This window comes from Taudactylus pleione, unplaced genomic scaffold, assembly GCF_031769625.1.
Source record: "Taudactylus pleione unplaced genomic scaffold, aTauple2 ptg001127l, whole genome shotgun sequence".
NCBI lineage: Eukaryota > Metazoa > Chordata > Amphibia > Anura > Myobatrachidae > Taudactylus > Taudactylus pleione.
In genome coordinates, this window is record NW_028285528.1 from 116,313 (window position 1) to 137,326 (window position 21,014).

General features: G+C 45.6%; 2 protein-coding genes across 5 annotated transcripts in view; one reads left to right on the top strand and one right to left on the bottom strand.

Annotated features, from left to right (window-relative positions):
- Positions 1-21,014, top strand: part of LOC148453573 (uncharacterized) — a 286,887-nt gene that overhangs the window by 21,179 nt on the left and 244,694 nt on the right. The window contains exons 3-5 of one of the 4 annotated variants that reach the window (XM_088461958.1): positions 16,419-16,542; positions 16,662-16,759; positions 16,969-17,155. The exons of the other annotated variants lie outside the window; for them this stretch is intronic. Coding sequence (XP_088318084.1) covers positions 16,419-16,542; positions 16,662-16,759; positions 16,969-17,155 — 409 coding nt within the window. The remainder of the gene's footprint in view (positions 1-16,418; positions 16,543-16,661; positions 16,760-16,968; positions 17,156-21,014) is intronic. 4 annotated transcript variants of the gene reach the window in all.
- Positions 812-10,838, bottom strand: LOC148453574 (uncharacterized). The gene is made up of 7 exons (XM_088461970.1): positions 10,753-10,838; positions 8,810-8,967; positions 8,047-8,238; positions 7,276-7,399; positions 7,059-7,156; positions 6,784-6,895; positions 812-3,617 (listed from the first exon to the last, which is right to left on the bottom strand). The coding sequence occupies exons 2-7, from the start codon at positions 8,885-8,887 to the stop codon at positions 2,716-2,718; spliced, it is 1,506 nt and encodes a 501-aa protein (XP_088318096.1). The 5' UTR covers positions 8,888-8,967; positions 10,753-10,838; the 3' UTR covers positions 812-2,715.

Sequence of the window (21,014 nt, forward strand, 5' to 3'; positions counted from 1 at the left end):
ATTGCTCCTGATTTTTCTTCTATTTTACTTCTTCTATACCTATCCATTATATGCGTAGTTTTGTTTTTATAGATCCTATACGGTTTATACTACATTTCACTGCAGTGTTTACTTACTAGGGAACCCCTTGCTTTAAGGTCTTTATAGCTATATTTTGTTACATCCTCTTTTCTATCTGGGTGTTTTTTTTTTAAGGTAGTTCGTGTAGTTTGGGGGAAGAGAGCTGTTTGCGGATCAGAGTATACCTAGCGTGGGGTTGGGTTATACAGGGTGGGGGGTTATGGGGAGGTTTGTGTGTTTAGCTTTATTATCTTGTTGGATGTGGTACATTTACATTTTGGATTTTCCTTTGTGCTACGTGGTATCACAATTACACCTACAGTACATAACCCCTCTGCCTATGTGTCTCTTATACCCCTTTTTTGTTGTTTTTAGGATCAGTATACCCCAATGGCGCCTTCGGCTATATTCCTTATTTATATTAGGGGGTTCTGCTTCCATCCTGTTTTGATTATTACAACCTTCTATTCTTTTCATTTATTGCCATGTGGAATTACATATGCTGTATTTAATCTTTCCTGTCTGCCATGTACACTTTATTTTATTATGTGTTGTTTTACTTAAAAAAAAAAAAGTGCAATAAAAATTGTGTTGGGATCACCAATGAATGTGAAATAAATAGACATAAGGGTACAGAGAATAAAACGCTGATCAATATTGGGGGGATATGGAATAAAGAATTTATTATTACAATATATAAACAAGTGAGAAAGACACACATATATATATATATATATATATATATATATATATATATATATATATATATAAAAACATAAATATGAGTAATTAATGGTAGGGCCATACGGCTCAGTATTTCCTTATTACACACGCTTCATTCTATATCCACATCTCTAATTCCCTCTCTTGCAATATCTCATTGACTGTATATAATCTATACATGTTACAGCTAAGTTATATATTATACATGTGCATCAATGACTGACAACCTCTTCTAGTTCTTCCTTGGTGTTAGCAGAACAAGGCAGTGACCCTCCTGATGAGTAGAGGAGACCATTGGGAGAGGCAGAGAGGAGGTTACAGAGAGTAGATTGGAGACATGAGGTGATTGTGGGCTGTCAGTAGTGATACTGATATCACCCATGATGATGGTGGAGATGTCTGAGGATAGGAAGTGAGTGAGCCAGACAGAAATATGTTCCAGAAATTGTTGGGGTGGCCCAGGTGGGCGATAGACAGCAACACAAAGAGAGAAAGGGGTGACAGTCCTGATAGAATGTACAAATTATGTAACTGAGTGATGGTACCTGTGGGAGAACTGTGTATGTGATAGATTGGGGCAGAAATATTCCTACCCCACCTCCTTTACTATTACCAGCCCTGGAGGTGTGTGTGACCTGTAGGTCACCGTGTGACAGTGCTGCAGGGGAGGGGGTGTCTGATTGTGTGAGCCATGTTTCTGTTATCGCCAGAAGGTTGAGGTTTTTTGAGATAAAGGTCATGGATGGATGTAAATTTGTTGCAAACAGAGCATGCATTCCATAAGGCACATTATAGTGACTGGGAGGGTGATGGGAGGAACATGATGTTTATGAGGTTTGCTGGATTTATGGTCCACTATGAGTGGGGCCTGGATTAGAGATATGTCACCAGCTAATAGAAGCAGGAGATAGATAATTATAGATGTAGGAGGTGTATGAAAGATTTTTATGGTGACAGGATAAGGATGTTTGTCAGTGTATATAGATAATAAAAAAGAGGGGTGACATACAGGGAGAGTGACGGGTGTAATAACCTTTGAGAAGATACCATGGAGTGATATAGGAAAAAGCTCATGTGTGTATATAAGAGGGGAGTAGAGTAATGAGGTGGCAATGTGTACAGAGGGGTGAGATACAGGGAGAGTGACGGATGTAATAGCCTTAGAGAAGATTCCATGGAGTTATAGAAGAAAAACCTTTTATTTAAAAAACATGTTGATTTTGCAATAAAAGTTGATATCTGCAGGATACTAAATAAAGAAATGTCAATTTTGATTATGAAATTACCTGGTCACAGATGGTGTTCAATGTTCATAAAACCCACTTAGTTATTGCACAGTTAGTTGCCCCCCTGGCTAGCTGCCCCTAAGACTGAATGGTAAGATATAGTATGGCTGATAGGACACAGGCCTACATCTGAGCCAATTGGTCAGCGGAATGAAATGCAGAGTGATGAAAGGACATACATAGCACTGTGTGTGTGTGAGTATATAACAGGCAGTGTGCTACTATAATCTATGCTTCACTGATCCCCATCACACACAGGTAATGACAATTACAGTAACTCATTACATCACATACGTATAACATCAGATGGAAGATGTGATGTTCTCCACGATGGACTGACATTGGGAATTTGTCACCACATGGATCTCTTGGCTAGAGTATAAGGAGACTGAGGACTACTTGCTTTTGGTTAACGCCACAAAATACATCTTTCCATCCCTGTTCTGTCCTTTTTCTGGTCCCTTCTGTTGTCAATGACTGTGTAGTATATACTTCCCTTTTATTAAAGGTTGTTGTGTGGAAAATATACCAATAATCTACTGATGGTGCTGTGTATTATCCATTCTACTATTGCTGTTACTCAAAACACAACAGATTAGCCAAAAGATTTGAAACATTTGAATTAAAGTATTATGTTTTATGTCTATCAGCTCATGTTTTTATGTATTATTTGATGTGTAATAAGATTTGATTTCTGTGAAAACCATTTCCCACACTCAGAGCATGAAAATGGTTTATCACCTGTGTGATTTCTCTGATGTATAACAAGATGTGATTTCCGTGTAAAACATTTCCCACAATCAGGACATGACAATGGCGTCTCACCTCTGTGACATCTCTGATGTGTAACAATATCTGATTTCTGTGTAAAACATTTCCCACACTCAGAGCATGGAAATAACGTCTCCTTTGTGTGACGTCTCTGATGTGTAACAAGCATTGATTTAAGTGTAAAACATTTCCCACACTCAGAGCATGGAAATGGCTTCTCCCCTGTGTGATGTCTCAGATGTCTAACAAGTGCTGATTTCTCTGTGAAACATTTCCCACACTCAGAGCATAGAAATGGTTTTTCCCCCGTGTGAATTCTCTGATGTGGAACAAGATTTGATTTATGTGTAAAACATTTCCCACACTCAGAGCATGGAAATGGCTTCTCCCCTGTGTGACTTCTCTGGTGTCTAACAAGAGCTGATTTCTCTGTGAACCATTTCCCACACTCAGGACATGGAAATGGTTTCTCACCTGTGTGATATCTCTCATGTGTAACAAGATGTGATTTCTTTGAGAAACATTTCCCACACTCAGTACAAAGAAAACTTTTATAACCTCTGTGAGCTGTACTGTGTGTAGCAATATTGGAGGTATCAGGGGAACATTCCTCATGATTAGAGAGACCAAATGATATATCTGCACTGTGATGTACTGGATGAAAATTTAGATTAATGGGAATATCTCCTGGAGAACCCTGTCTGACGTTATCTTCTTTTTTAAAATGTGGACACAAAATGAGATCTCCCTCCGAGGTATTCTTGATTGTGCATCCATCTGTAGGAAATAAAATAAAATGTATGGAAAATGAGAGATATGGTAAGAACTTACTCTTGTTATCTCTCTTTCTTCGAAGTCCATAGGGTCCACAGGGAGACCTTGGGGTTTAGATGATGGCAAGGACATTCGGTCACCAAGCAGTTACATTTTTACCCTTAGGATGCACTGGGCCTCTCCCTATACCCCACCCCCAAACCAGAGGCACCGCAGTTCGTAGTAAGCCAAAGGCCAGAGCAGTATAAGAGAGAGAAGCAAGTCTGGAACACACAAGAATCACATTCTCACATAGAAGGAGATGGAAAACCGGTGACCAGAGCAAAGCCCATATGAAGCCAGGTACGTCAGGATGGGTGCCCTGTGGACCCTATGGACTTTGATGAAAGAGAGATAACAGCAACAGAGTGTCGATGGAGAGACTCTGAAGATCTGAGTACCAGCAATGTCGGGGCCACGCTGGAGCCACCAGCAGTACAGTGCCTCATTCTTGTATGAACTTCCGAATTATTCGAGGAAGCTGAGAGAGTGGAGGAAATAGGTACGCCAATTGGAAGGTCCACTTGACTGACAGAACGTCTAGCAAGTGTGCCCTGGCATCTCTTCTATTGGACCCGTACACAGGCAGCTTTTAGTAGTGTTGGGATGCCATTAGGTCTACCTCTGGGTGGCCCCACTTGTCCACTAGTTGAAACACCTCTTGGTGAAGAGACCATTCCCCTGGATGCATATCGTGACGGCTGAGGAACTCCGCTTCCCAATTGAGAACTTCCGGAAGGAACACTGTTGATATGGCTGTGAAATTACCTTCTGTCCATGTCAGAATGCGTGACTCCGAATGCCTCCGAGATGGTTGATGTAAGCCAAAGTGGTGGTATTGGCGGACTGCACCTGCACAGGATTCCCCAGCAGAATGTGCTCGTCCAGCTTCAGGGCCCTATAGATAGGCCAAAACCCCAATATGTAAATCGAGAGGGCTGATTCGACAGCTGTCCAACTGTCCTGAAAGATGCAGATCGGTCACTGTGTTTCAACCCTGGAGACTGGAATCCGGGGTCAGGATCACCCAATCCAGGATCCAAAAAGGTTGTTAGATGAACTGTCTGGAGCCACCAAGACAGAGACATACGCATCTCCGGAGAGAACACCATCATCTGAGCCTTTATCCGATGGGGTAATCCATTCCAACTGGAGAGAATTGGCTTCTGCAGAGGCCTGAAATGAAACTGGGCATATTTCACCATGTCGATGGATAAAATGGATCCCAGAACCTGCATCGCAGAGTGAATGGACCCTCTGTAACTGTGAAGGCCTCTGCATACCCACATCTACAAATCTTTTCCGCAGTCAGGAAGAGCCTCTGCTGTCCAATAGGGCTCCAAGATGAAACAATTTCTGAGAGGGAGACAGGGAGGATTATTTCAAATTGATTAACCATCCGTGCATCTGAAGACCAGTAATTGTAAGTTGCAGATGGTGGTGGAGCACTTCTGGAGAACCCGCAGGAGGTTGTCCAGCGATGGTAGTAGACGGACACCCTGTCCCCAAAGATGGGTCACCATGATAGCCAAAACTTTGGAAAAAACTGAGGTGCTGTATAGACCAAAAGGCAGGACCCGAAACTGGAAGTGTTGCTATTGTATAGCAAACCTGGAGATAATGCTGGCGAGAAGACGCTATAGGCAAATGTATGTATGCATCCTGAATATCCAGTTATACAATAAAATCCACAGGTTCCATAGCCAGTAATATGGAGCGTAGGTTTTCCATCCTGAACCGTAGCACCCTGAGGAATTTGTGCAGGGATTTGAGGTTGAGGACAGGCCAATGAGACCCATTCGGCTTTCGAACCAGAAAGAGAGTAGAATAACCACCAGTCCCCTGTGGAGATAGCGGGACTGGCACAATAACCCCTGCTTGCAGCAGGGATTGTATGGCTTTCTGGATCAGTAAGTCCCTGTTCATGTCCGAAAGAGGGCCTGTGCAGAAAAGCCGGTGATGAGGTCTTCGAAGGAATGAGAGGACCTACCCGTGAGAGTCCATTTCTCTTACCCAAGTCCCTGTGGTGGTTTGACACCCACACTGGGCGAACTGAAGTGGGCCTCCCACCCTGGGATCCCCAAGAGGGAGGCCCTTCCCATCATCCTGAGAGTATATCCTCGGACTTGGAAGCAGGACGTCCTGTACTCCAGGCCTGTTTCTTGGGTTTGACAGCCTTTCTGGAAGCTGATGGCCTTGGGAAGGCCTGACCTTTGGGGTTACCCTAAGGACGAAAGGAAGAGGTGCAATGCTTCGGTGAAGCTGCATCTGAAGGCAGAAATGCAGATTTTGCCGCTGCCAATGTGTCCACAATCTTGTCCAGGTCAGGGCCGAACAATATTTCACCCTGAAGGATAAGTATTCTAGGCCTCTCTTGGAATCAGCAGCTGCCCTCCAAGAACGCAACCACAGGGAAACGGCGAGCAGACACAGCTGCAGCCGAGACACTGGAAGTCAGGAGACTGATATCCAGAGCAGTCTTCCCAATCTAAGATGTTGCATAACCGATGTCACCAACCAAAGTCATCTGAGCCCCAGATATATACACTTTAGGCAAACCTTCACCTTCCTACCTTCAGGGAAGAAATGGAAGGCATAGGTAACGTAGCACTTTTAATTAAGCGCATTACATGTGAATCTGGTTGCCAAGCTGAAGACATGTGATCCACTAACTAATCCGATAAAGGGAAATCCGCAGAAGTTACCTTTATCTGTACAAACAGAGCACGCTTGGACAGAGGAGCTGGTTGGTCATCCTCTATGACTAAGACGGCTCTGACAGCGGGTCGATGGTTGGCCAGTGCGCACGCGCGTCATGCGCAATGCGCGTGCATGAGCCCCGGAGCGAGTGAGAACTTCAATCGCTCCGGGGCTCGCTACAAAAACGGGGCGGCTGTCGATGATGATCGACAGCTCGCCCCGTTTTGTAGGTTGGACAAATGGAGGCGTTCCTGCCATTTGTGGGCGGCCCTACTATAATAGGGACTGATGGCTCCTGACCCCCCCACTGGACAGATACATTTCCCTCATTAGTTTGAACTGACAGAAGAGGGTGTAGGATAAGAGATTGTTTTAGTGACTGAACAAGGAGAATATGTGACTCTTTTCTGTAATAAGTGTTTTTTCTCACCTGTGCTGATATCTGTAGGAATTTCCTCCTCCTTACACTGCTGATCACCCCTCACATACGTCTCTTCTTCTCCCTCTATATATTCTACCTTTATATTAGCCAGACTTTCACCCTAAGTAACCCACAAAACAATAAAACAACAGTTAAAAATTGTCATATTTAATTACTTCACATTAAGTAAAATAATTCTGGTTAATAAGACACATACAGCTTATCTATGCATCATATAGTGACAGTCACTGTTGTATATTGGTGAGACTCTAAATCCCACCTACCTGATGCTCCTGTGGGATCCTGTGATTCTCCTCTGTACAATCCTGGGAATAAAGAGGACAGGGACATCTCTCTGTGGTATTTCTGTTACTGGGTCCATCTGTAGGAGACACACAGTGACTGAGTACATTGTATATATGTGATTATCAGATGATGTGTGTATATAGGGGGCCTCCATACCTGCTCTCCCCTGTACAATAAATGACAGTCTCCTCTTACCCAGTGATGTGAGGGGCCGGTGATTCTCCATCATCACATCCTTGTACAGACCCCTGTGTTCTTCTATATACTCCCCCTCCTGCATGGAGACATAGACAGTGACATCCTGACACCTTATAGGAACCTGACACACACAATGATACAGTCATCACCCAGACACATCCCCTGGTGTTACTGTATAATGTCCTATTCCCAGCAGTCACCTCTCCAGCCATCACCCAGACACATCCCCCGATGTTACTGTATAATGTCCCATTCCTGGCAGTCACCTCTCCCAGTCATCACCCAGACACATCCCTTGGTGTTACTGTATAATGCCCCATTCCCAGCGGTCACTTCTCCAGTCAACACCAAGACACATCCCCCGGTGTTACTGTATAATGTCCCATTCCCAGCAGTCACCTCTCCAGTCATCACCCAGACACATCCCCCGGTGTTACTGTATAATGTCTCATTCCGAGCAGTCACTTCTCCAGTCATCACACAGACACATCCCCCGATGTTACTGTATAATGTCCCATTCCTGGCAGTCACCTCTCACGGTCATCACCCGGACACATCCCCTGGTGTTACTGTATAATGCCCCATTCCCAGCGGTCACTTCTCCAGTCATCACCCAGACACATCCCCTGGTTTTACTGTATAATGCCCCATTCCCAGCAGTCACCTCTCCAGTAATCACCCAGACATATCCCCCGGTGTTACTGTATAATGTCCCATTCCCAGCAGTCACCTCTCCAGTCATCACCCAGACACATTCCCAGCAGTCACCTCTCCAGTCAGCAGCTGAATGATCTTGTTGGTGAGTTCCAGGATCTTCTGGTTATTGTATCTCTCATGTATCAGTGAGTGAGGTGGAGGCACCGTGATGGGGCTCTGGGTCCTGCTCAGTCCTCCTGACACATGGGGACGGCTGCTGGGTGTCTCACAGTCACCAGATGTCTTCTTCACTACTGTGTAATCCTGTGTATTGGGGGAGACATCAATTAGGAGGTAAAATAAAAAATTCATCCATTTGGTGTTATAATTTTTAGTGGTTAATTGTTAAAATTGTGTAAATCTGCACATGCCAATAAGGCCCTGTGTCCTCTGTCTATGGTCGGCTCCCACACATATGCTTTGTACAGAGTAGTGCAAACAGCGAGAGGATACTGTAGTGGGAGCTCAAAGAAAACAGGATGATTCAGACCAGCCGCCCACTACACATGGCAGAGACTGCGACAGAGGTAGATGGAGACTGTAACACAGTTGTTACTATAAAGGATCTAACAGAAGCTAATGGTCAAAAATAAAGTTCACATGTACTCACATGATATCCTAAATGTGTCTGCCTGAGTGCATCACAGAGACAATAATTGGAGGGGAAAGAGCATCCCAGGATACCTCACCTCCCCAGTCATGTCCCTGTATTATTACTATAGATATAAGTGATGTCACTGTGACACTCCCAGATCCTCTCACCTCCCCAGTCATGTCCCTGTATTATTACTATAGATATAAGTGATGTCACCATGACACTATCAGATCTCCTCACCTCCCCAGTCAGCAGGTAGATGATTTCCAGGGTGAGATTTAGTATCCTCTCAGTCATGTGACTCCTGTCCGTGTCCATCCTGAGTGATCAGTGATTTATACAGGACACGTCTCAGCCTCACGTGACTTCTAGTAAAGACTCTCCAGTTCTTCTTGTGTCTAGTAATAAATATAATAATCATCACAGATTACATGTATCTCTGAGTAATCAATATATTATAATAAATATCACAGGGTATTTGTAATATATACTTGTTAAGTCCTTATCTTCCCTGAGCCATTTCACACACCTGATACACACTGAACATCACTATACACAGTTCACACTGATAGCACACTAATCATCAATATACACAGATAACCAGTGATTACTACACATAGTATAATATACACAGGTACAGAACACTATATAACAAGATATTTCCCCAGGCCAGATCCCTCACAGCCCACCCACCTTTTCCTCCTCATTCCACCCTCAGGTCTTCGCCCCAGTAACCTAGGATTAAGTCTCTGCACCCATCATCTTACCCTACTTCTCTGTTCCCTCCCCCATTATACGCTCTCCGATAGTGCACCACATCTCCCAGCCCAGCCTCTCTCCCCCACTACTGCCCTATTCCTCTGTCTCCTAATATCTGGGCGACTTGTGTACAATCACCCATCTTATTTTCTCTGCTCCCACATCTGTAATAATTACTGAGTGTCAGCAGTGTTATACAGTATGTGGATCCGCAGCTGTAGTGGCACCACAAGTCCCAGCATGCCCTGTCATGCTGGAATTCACAGTTTTTCTACCACTGTAGAATGTACGATGCATGTGTGACAATCCTGCCGGCCATGTTTATGTAGCATCGGGTAGAGGCAGAAGCATTTCTAGGGGTATAATCACTTACACACTGAGGATCTAGATGCCCTGTCATGGCTCCCTGAGGACAGGAGCTGGGAAACGCTGGTCCCCTACACACAGGGCAGTAATAGAGACAGTGCGGGGAGCAGAGGGAGCTCCGAACAGGTTGTGATAGTTATCTCACTGGTGATTCTGTAAGGAGACGTGGAAAACATGCGCTCTTCCCTACGGACTGGCACTGGGAAACGCTGGTCCCTTACAAAGAAGGTACTAAGCACCATTTACACCAATACAAAGCCTCAGACAGTTGAGGACTCAGCAGGGCCTATTACAGAGGACGTCTGTGCATCTTATACATCACCCGGTGTACACTATGGTGTTTATTCTGTCACTTCCACATTAATAACCACCTACTGAGGGTACTGACCGCCAGCTACAGCTGCTACGTTCTGTATGGCGGTCTGAGTGCTCCGGAAATCTCCCTTTCTCTATAGTCTGTTACCCAGTGACTGCTCCACCTGTATTATATGTAACACTAATAACCACCTACTGAGGGTACTGACCACCAGCTACAGCTGCTACGTTCTGTATGGGGGGTCTGAGTGCACCGGACACCTCCCTATCTCTATAGTCTGTTACCCATCGAGCAGCCACTGCTCCAGCTGTATTATATGTAACACTAGGGTCTGCTCCACCTATATTATATGTAACACCAGGGTCTGCTCCACCTGTATTATATGTAACACCAGGGTCTGCTATACCTGTATCATATGTAACACTAGTGTACGCTCCACCTGTATAATATGTAACACTGGGTCTGCTCCACCTGAATTATATGCAAGACTAGGGTCTGGTCCACCTGAATTAATATAACACTAGTCTGCTGCAACTGCATGATAATGCAGCACCACAGACTGCTCCACCTGTATTATTGTAATAGGGTCTGCTCCACCTGTATTATATGTAACACTGGAAGCTGATCTACCTGTATGACAATAACACAACACTATTGACAGATCTACCTGCATAATGATAATGAGGCACCACAGTCTGCTCCCTCTGTACCACAATAATAATAATATAATAAACAACATTACCTGTACACAGCAATGACCACTCTCTGCCTCTCACCCGGAAGCTGCTGTTTATAGAAGACACGCCCCTCTGGTTATCGCCCTTCTCATCTCCATGTTGCTATGGCTCCTGTCTGCCCCGCCCCTAATATCATTCCCCTCATGGCGGTGATTGGCAGCAGCGAGTAGCCAATCAGGCGGCACAAAGTAGGAAAGACGTCCTGTAACTAGAAGCCACCTGCACCTGCCGCTCACAGCTTCATCACTAGAGTAACAGCTGCATAGTATAATGGTGTCCTCATGTACAGTGACCGGCGGCCATATTCTTATAGTCTCCCAATCACAGAGCAGAAGGGGCGGGGCCACAGGGGGATTAGCTGCCATTTTATCTTAGACATTCCTGACAGCCGGAGCCAGGTAACGTGTCCTGTATATATTATATTATTATTATATAGGGGAGAGGGGACTGTACAGTGATATATGAGGGGGAATAACACAGCTCCCAGCACATACTGATATGTGGTATTATTATTATATAGGGGAGAGGGGACCGTACAGTGATATATAAGGAGGAATAACACAGCTCCCAGCACACACTGATATGTGGTATTATTATTATATAGGGGGAGGAGATCGTACAGTGATATATGAGGGGGAATAACAAAGCGCCCAGCACACACTGATATGTGGTATTATTATTATATAGGGGGAGGGGATCGTACAGTGATATATGAGGGGGAATAACACAGCTCCCAGCACACACTGATATGTGGTATTATTATTATATAGGGGGGAGAGGGGACTGTACAGTGATATATGAGGGGGAATAACACAGCTCCCAGCACACACTGATATGTGGTATTATTATATAGGGGAGAGGGGACTGTACAGTGATATATGAGGGGGAATAACACAGCTCCCAGCACACACTGATATATGGTATTATTATTATATAGGGGGGAGAGGGGACTGTACAGTGATATATGAGGGGGAATAACACAGCTCCCAGGACACACTGATATGTGGCATTATTATTATATAGGGGAGAGGGGACCGTACAGTGATATATGATGGTTGTTGCTAGATCCAAGTTGGCAGAAGGACTATCATGCTTTCTTAAATGGAAGAGCATAACACCCCTTCAGTAGCCGTACCTGGAAGTAACGTGAATGAGGGCGGAAGTGGAGATTTCTGCCCACACTTTCCACAAAAATAAGAAAGTTGGCCCCTTGCGAGCACGGTGGCTCGCCACATGAATATATTCCCCCTCTATACCCACTTGGATGGTAGGGAATGACGTTGGACACTGGCAGATTACGTCATCGTACATCTACGGAAGGGGATCTATCTCTTCCCTTTCTTAAATGCTCATCCCTTCCATTGCATGGTCCCACTGCCCACCAGCTTCCCCCTTACACTGCTATCTGGCCCACATTTCCATAGTTTCCACATCACACTGCCATCTGCCCCACATGCCCCCAGCTTCCCCCTCACACTGCTATCTGGCCCACATGCCCAAATCCTCCCTTTCATAGTGCCATCTGCCCCACATGCCCCTAGCTTCCCCCTCACACTGCCATCTGCCCCACATGCTCTAAGCTTCCCCCTCACACTGCCATCTGTTCCACATGCCACCAGCTTATCCCTCACACTGCCATCTGCCCCACATGCCCCCAGTACCTTCTCTAACCTTAGTCTCTTCCAATGCAGCCTGCAGGACCCGGGGACTCTGTGTGTGAAGCGGTCACGTGGTTTGATCACATGACCTGATGCCACCTGATGACGTCAGAAGGTATGAACCAATACCCTGCCAATCACACCCTACTTCCGGGCTGTGCGCACCATCATTCTTTTGAGCTGTGCATTCCACACACAGGAAATGTGATCTCATCTGCAGCTTCCAGGTGTCCGTCAAGAGTGAAGCGTGAAGAAGGTGACGTCTCTGTGTTCTGCAGCATCAGGTAATGGTGCTCTACTCTATCGGGGGAGCAGCCTGTGGCGTCCTGCTATACAGAGGGAGCAGCCTGTGGCGCCATACTATAGACAGGGAGCAGACTGCGGTGTCCTACTATGCAGGGGGAGCAGCCTGTGGTGTCCAACTATGCAGGGGGAGTGGCCTGTGGTGCCCCATTATATGTTGGGAGCGGCCTGTGATGTCCCACTATGCAGGGGAATCGCCTATGGTGCTCCACTATGTGGGGGGATTGGCCTGCGGTGTCCTGCTATGCAGGGGTAGCGGCCTGTGGTGTCCTACTATGCATTGTGGAAAGGCCTGTGATTTCCTACTCTACAGGGTCAGCGGCCTGTGGTGTCCCACTATATAAGGGTGCGGCCTGTGGTTCCCCAATATACAGGGGGAGTGGCCTGTGGTGCCCCAGTATTCAAGGGGAGTAGCCTGTGCTGCCCCACTATACAGGGGGATCGGCCTGTGTTACCCCACTATACAGGGGGAGCGGCCTGTGGTGCCCCACTATACAGGGGGATCGGCCTGTGTTACCCCACTATACAGGGGGAGCGGCCTGTGGTGCCCCACTATACAGGGGGAGTGGCCTGTGGTGTCCCACTATGGAGGGGGAGCAGCCTGTGGTGCAATAACGTACAGTGGGAGCAGCCTTTAGTTTCCTGTTAGTACTATTAGACAAGGAGAGCAGTCTGTGGTGTCCTGTTACTATTATTATACAGGGGGAGCAGCCTGTGGCACCCTACAATACACGGGGAGCATCCTGTGGCGCCCTATTATAAACTGGTTGCAGCCTGTGGCGCCAAACTGTACACAGGGAGCAGACTGAGGTGATGCAGGGCGAGCAGCCTGTGGTGTCCAACTATGCAGGGGGAGTGGCCTGTGGTGCCCCATTATATGGGGGAGCGGCCTGTGATGCGGAGCGGCCTGTGATGCCCCACTATGCGGGGGGATTGACCTACGGTGTTCTACTATGCAGGGGGAGCGGCCTCTGGTGTCCGACTATGCATTGTGGAGCGGCCTGTGATGTCCTACTATACAGGGGGAGTGGCCTGTGGTGCCCCACTATACAGGGGGAGTGGCTTGTGGTGTCCCACTATAGAGGGGGAGCAGCCTGTGGTGCAATACCATACAGTGGGAGCAGCCTGTGGTTTCCTGTTAGTACTATTATACACGGAGAGCAGTCTGTGGTGTCCTGTTACTATTAGTATACAGGGGGAGCAGCCTGTGGTGTTCTGTTATAGCTGCAGAGTAATAATAACAGTAATGAGTGGTCAGGGAGTAACACATAGTAGGTATAACACGAATGTATATACCAGTTGATACATACCAGAAGTAGGGGAAGGATGTGTGAGAAGGACACAGACAGGCCATGTAACAAAGGGCTGCACTCCCTGAGCTGAGACTGTCCGTCAGGGCGTCTTGTTATCCTGAGCAATAGAGACTCCCTCAGAGACAGCCAGTGGCTGTGACAGTCTCCAGATCCTCAGAGTGTCACTGATTATCCCCCAGGACATGTCTCACCCTTTGTGTGTCCCCTGGGCTGCCTGTTGTCCTATCCCTGTGTTATTAACCTCTTCTGTTCCCTTCCCCCTCCCCTGTGTTACTGACACCTCTGTACAGCTGTTACACCTTCTGTTATGTGCTCTGTATTCCTACGTTAGTTCCTCACACCCAAAACTGCACCCCTTCTGTTCTACTGTGTACTCTCCCCTCACACCCCTGTAGGACCTCAGTATAGTCACAGATTCTCTCAGTTTCCAGAATAAATGTAAAACTAATATAAAAAATCCCAACATCCCTAATTCATGTGTTTGTAAAAGATTCACGTGGAGCAAATTGCACCAAATCTGTGTCTGGGAGGAATAAGACCCCCGGCCAGGAGAGGAGCATTGGTGTAACCTTATACAGTACAGCGTTGTGTGACAGCCTCTGAGGAGCCTTATGGGGCTGGGTCACAGGAACCTCTGACAGACACTGACCAGGGCTCTATGGCTGGGGGAAAGGGGAGACTTACTGGTCACTCAGTGTTACATGTCTGACTGTGTTACATGTGTTCTCTGTGATGTCTGTTATATTTATTCTATTTATTCCTAGACAGTCTTGCTGTGAGGAACCAGAGTCTTTATTACACGTCACACGTTCTGTATTCTCTCTGAGTCACTGAGGATGGACAAGGACGGGAGTCACAGGACTGAGAGGATCTTACATCTCACCCTGGAGATCATCTATCAGCTGACTGGGGAGGTGAGAGGGTCTGGGAGTGTCACATTGACATCACTTATATGTATAGTAATAATACAGGGACATGACTGGGGAGGTGAGGGGATCTGGGAGTGTCACATTGACATCACTTATATGTATAGTAATAATACAGGGACATGACTGGGGAGGTGAGAGGGTCTGGGAGTGTCACATTGACATCACTTATATGTATAGTAATAATACAGGGACATGACTGGGGAGGTGAGGGGATCTGGGAGTGTCACAGTGACATCACTTATATGTATAGTAATAATACAGGGACATGACTGGAGAGGTGAGGGGATCTGGGAGTGTCACAGTGACATCACATATCTATAGTAATAATATACAGTAGGCACATGACTGTCGAGGTGAAAGGGATCTGGAAGTGTCACAATCATATATATATGAGTAATAATACAGGGACATGACTGGGGAGGTGAGGGGATCTGGGAGTGTCACAGTGACATAACTTATATCTATAGTTATAACCCAGCAGCAGGTAGCTAGCTGGTATCAAATTTAGTATAAGTCTCACAGTCCTCACTGGAGTTGGGATTTAGTACATTGCTTGCAGTATGTTCTTTTTATGTCACTGATAAAAGTCAGATCTGCATACTATATATCTACATTTTCCTTTATATAGGAGATCGTTACAAGACTTGATATTGTGAAAATTCTTGTATATTATGCAAAGTTATTACCTGAATAAACAGCCCCATTTAGGTGGTTTAATTGACCTTTTCATACATGTCTCCCCTAATACACAGGATTACACAGTAGTGAAAAAGACATCCAGTGAGTGTGAGACACCCAGCAGCCGTGCCCATGTGTCGGGAGGATTAAGCAGGACCCAGAGCCCCATCACGGTGCCTCCACCTCACTCACTGATACATGACAGAGCCAATGACCAGAAGATCCTGGACCTCACTGCTGACTGGAGAGGTGACTGCTGGGAATGGGACATTATACAGTAACACCAGGGGATGTGTCTGGGTGATGACTGGAGAGGTGACTGTTGGGAATGGGACATTGTACAGTAACACCAGGGGATGTGTCTGGGTGATGACTGGAGAGGTGACTGCTGGGAATGGGACATTATACAGTAACACCAGGGGATGTGTCTGGGTGATGACTGGAGAGGTGACTGCTGGGAATGGGACATTATACAGTAACACCAGGGGATGTGTCTGGGTGATGACTGGTGAGGTGACTGTTGGGAATGGGACATTGTACAGTAACACCAGGGGATGTGTCTGGGTGATGACTGGAGAGGTGACTGCTGGGAATGGGACATTGTACAGTAACACCAGGGGATGTGTCTGGGTGATGACTGGAGAGGTGACTGCTGGGAATGGGACATTATACAGTAACACCAGAGGATGTGTCTGGGTGATGACTGGAGAGGTGACTGCTGGGAATGGGACATTATACAGTAACACAAGGGGATGTGTCTGGGGGATGACTGTATCATTGTGTGTGTCAGGTTCCTATAAGGTGTCAGGATATCACTGTCTATGTCTCCATACAGGAGGGGAAGTATATAGAGGAACACAGGGGTCTGTACAAGGACCTGATGATGGAGAATCACCGGCCCCTCACATCACTGGGTAAGAGGAGACTGTCATTTATTGTACAGGGGAGAGCAGGTATGGGGGCCCCCTATATACACACATCACCTGATAATCACATATATACAATGTACTCAGTCACTGTGTGTCTCCTACAGATGGACCCAGTAACAGAAATACCCCAGAGAGATGTCCCCGTCCTCTTTATTCCCAGGATTGTATAGAGGAGAATCACAGGACCCCACAGGAGCATCAGGTAGGTGGGATTTAGGGTCTCACCAATATACCACAGTGTCTTTATATGATCTGTAGATAAGCTATGTGTCATATACACTGAAATTATACTGTTTAATCTCAATTAAATCGGGCATTATTTTTTTGTGGGTCATTTAGAGTGAAGTTCTTGCTGATATTAACGCAGAAGATACTGTTGGAGGAGAAGAGACGTATGTGACTGATATGAAGGCAGAAGATACAGAGGGAGAAGAAGAGACAAATGTGACTAATATAAAGGTAGAAGATATAAAAGTGGGAGAAGAAGAGACAAATGTGACTGATATGAAGGAAGAAGATATAGAGGGAGAAGAAGAGACGTATGTGAGGGGTGATCAGCAGTGTAAGGAGGAGGAAATCCCTACAGATATCAGCTCAGGTGAGTAATAAACACTAATTACAGAAAATAGACACATATATTTGCTCAGTCACTACAACAAACTCTTATCCTACGCCCTCCTCTGTCAGTACAAACTAATGAGGACAATGTATATGCACAGTGGGACAGTCAGGAGTCATCAGCCCCTATTATACTCCTGCTCTCCTCCTCACATCATGTCACTGTGTGTTACCAGCCCAGAGATCTGACCAGTCCCCTCTCCACACTTTCTGTTGTATAGTGTTCACAGTAGGGTGCGTCAGGGAGAAGGGCACTTTTCTGAAAAGGTGGCATGGCCACTTCGGGAGGTGGCATGGCTTCATGTAAGGCCCGTCACTCTAGGGGGCTTGCCCAGCACTTACAGAGATGCTGGGATGCCCCCAACCTCTCCCCTCTCCGTGAATAGATGCCATGAGCATGGAATATTATAAAATGGGACTCAAAATGTGGAAAGTATCGAGATCAATGAAAGTTGTTCACTATGGATCCACTTTAAAATTGCTCATAATTGTTCAATCACTGGCATAAAACTTTTTTTGGAATCAAACAGATGGGAAAACAAAATAGGGGGATGGACCTTTTAAAGATTTTAGCAAAACCGGAAATTATGATGTCACTAATAATAATAAAAATTATGATGATATATAATTATAAAACTCTGTCTCCTGTGGGGTTGAATGGAGATTTTGAATTGAAATGGTTTTCTGAACCATTTTTACCTATGTATCAGCTATTTTACTATGGTTTAAAGTTTTTATTGATTAATATTTTTTATGTATCTATGACTTTTAAATCACTCAGTCTAATATTTTCCATTTATTGTTTTATTAACTGTATTTATAAACTATATAACTGTGCTCAACTTTAATTATTATATTGGCACACTGCCCTTCACAAAAATGGCCTCTGACAGGGGGATCGATATTGCCCACTTATTAATAACATCCTGCCATGAGTTAGATTTATATCCTTTTAGTTCATGGGACTTCCATGAACTAAGGCCCTCATTCAGAGCCGTACGCAAACAGCAGTACGCTCGTTGCGTTCCGATGTTGACTAACCGCGCATGCGTCGGTGTAACACTGCGCATGTGCGTACGGCAGATTGCGAGCTTATTTTGTCTCGTTCGTAAAAAAGCGTACAGGAAGTGACATGTCCAATGTGCTTGACAGAACAGGGCGTTTTTGGGTGTTGACGGGGGTGGAGATGGAAAAACGCAGGCGTGTTGAGGCGTTTTTGGGGCGTACATACATTAGCAGATGCGAGCGTAAAATGTGTTCGGACCGACTCATACGTCACTGGATGATCCTCTTTCCCTACAAAATGCTCGCACAGCTTAGGGTCTGGATTACTCGACCACATTGGCGATGACCTTCTCCTCCATCCCGGCACTCCACGATGTTGCTGCGATTAATCGCGGGTGGTCAGAACAGCAATTAGTGTTGGATTGAAAACCAGGTTGGTATGTGTTTTGAAAGCAGTTTTTTGGGTTAGCACAAAAGCGTACGCAGGTGGAAATCATAGCTGCTAATGTCAGGATTACACAATCAATTTGCGTACATTTGTGGGGGTTTCTTTTGGGCTCAATTTGTTGGTTAGGGCCTATTGTAACAATAATGTCATCATGTTTTTTTTGTTTTTACCTTTTTCTTTTGGCCTGTTAAATTTGCATCGTTATGTAAAATTTTAAACGTTCCTTAAAGAGCCCTTTTTTTTTTCATGTAAAATGTGGATTTTGCCAGTTTTTGCCTTTTGGACCAGGATTAAATGTAACCCATTTTGACAATAATGTGAGAATACAATGTCAGACTTTTTTTTTATTTTTATTGATCAAACAAAAACTAAAATAAATAACTGATTTTTGACAAAGTTTTTTGGCAGGGTTCATTCCCAAAGTTACAATAATTGGGCCAACATAAAAGATTTATGAAACGTAGAACACAAAATTAAAAACAATTCACAAGAAAGGAGAGGGAAGTTTTGACCAGAAAGGAATATGAGCCAAGCACAGAAGGAGTGTGGGAAAAGTCGCCATTGCTGTCACCGTTTTTTCACCCGTTTGGCTGGGGGAGGGAGGGCGCCAGACCGGGTCCGGGATGTCATCGGGCTGGCCTGTCCAGAGGCAAATGTTGTGGCCTCTGGAATAGGCACAGGGCTAGGCACATTTGGAGGATTGGCTGATGTTGTGCCAAAGGTGGAGGATCCTGATGTTCCGGCAGGAAGGGAGGTCGGCTCCACCATGTGCTGGCGAACGAGCTGCTCCAGGGCATTGGCGATGCGGATGTTGGCCCTGGTATTTTCCGCCAGGGCCTGACCAATGGTCACGTTGGCCGCAGCATTTTGCTCCAGGGCCTCAGCCACCCGTATCAGACTGGCGTCCATCCTCTACAGAATCTCCGTATGGAAATCCGATTTGAAATTGAGTTCTGTGAGGAGGGCCACTGCCTGCGAGGGGGATTGCCCTGGACTGGCTTCTGCAGGGTCCTCAGCCGGATGTACTGGTTCCTCCCCTGCAGAGCCAGCAGAAATTCTGCGGCCAAGGCTCCCCTCTGGAGCAGACTCATCCGCCTGTGTCTCTGTTTGGAAAAATGAGAAAAGACTCACATTAGAATCTACATATTGGCACAATAACATTTCAGAGTTGGTGACATCACAAGATTTACCTGGGACAACATGAGGAGCCGCAAAGTCTGGCATGTCCGTATCCATGTTGGACACGCCAAACACCTCCACAGGCTGCACACACCCCTGTGCCAGCTCTTCTAAATCCGTCAACTCCAATGACACGGGTGGGACCCCCACCTGTCCCCCTTGCATGCCTAGCCCTGTCCGCAAGTTTTTGCTTTAGGCGATATTTGAAGTCGCCCCATCTGTGGGATAAAATTGGAACCATTATCCTTTTGTTTAAAATGGGGTTTGTTTATAGGGGGGGCAAGTGTTTACTTACCGCCGTTTGACATCCCGGGCTAGACGGACATAATCACCCACCCTATTGACAGCAACAGCTACCTCTTCCCACATTCTCCACTTCTGGCTTATACTCATATTCCTGTCTGCCTGTGGCAGGATGTCCACACACTTCTGAATCAAAACCTCCATCTCCTTTCTTGTGAAATGTGGCTGACTTTTCTTTTTGGCAGCTTTGCCCGGAATACTGGGCCCAGCAGCCTCTTCCATGTCATCCTCCTCACCTATTTGTGTAAATATGCAGATTTCTCAACTTCACAACTTGCCCAATATTATGTTTCAAATTAATCATTGAGACAAAATGCATGAAAGACTTACCGCCTGACTGTTGTCCATTGTTTCCCTAGTCTGTAGCCATGTCTGAGCTCCAAACAAGAAATACACCAGAATTTAAATGTTGTTTCGTGACGTATTTATACATGCGTCCTTATTTTGCGGCCGCATCATTGATTGTGCGTTCCTATGATCCCTCCTTAATTTTTGCGGGAAACTAAACACTATTTATGGCTTGGTGTGTCTCGAGTCGAGGTGGCGTTTTTGGATTGTTGGAGGTTACCTTGGTTGGAGTTTCTTGTTTGCGGATTTAGGAGTTGGCGTTGTTTGGAGTTTTTTTTGTTTGCTAGAGTTGCGTTTTTATTTTCCGGTCGCTTATTTTTTGGGGGTTTTTTTGGCCTCGTTTCTTGATTTGGTAAGTTTTGTGAAGTCTAACTTTGGTTCAATTGGTGTCTCATTCTGTTTGTTATTTTTCTAATTTTTTTTTCCACTAATTTCATCTCTTTTAGGTTTTTTTTTCTTTCGGCCCCAAAGACCTTTTGATTGGGAATCTTATATATTAGCTCTTGGTGAGTCCATTTTTTTACTTGTATTGGCGAACTAATTAGCGCATTTTTCT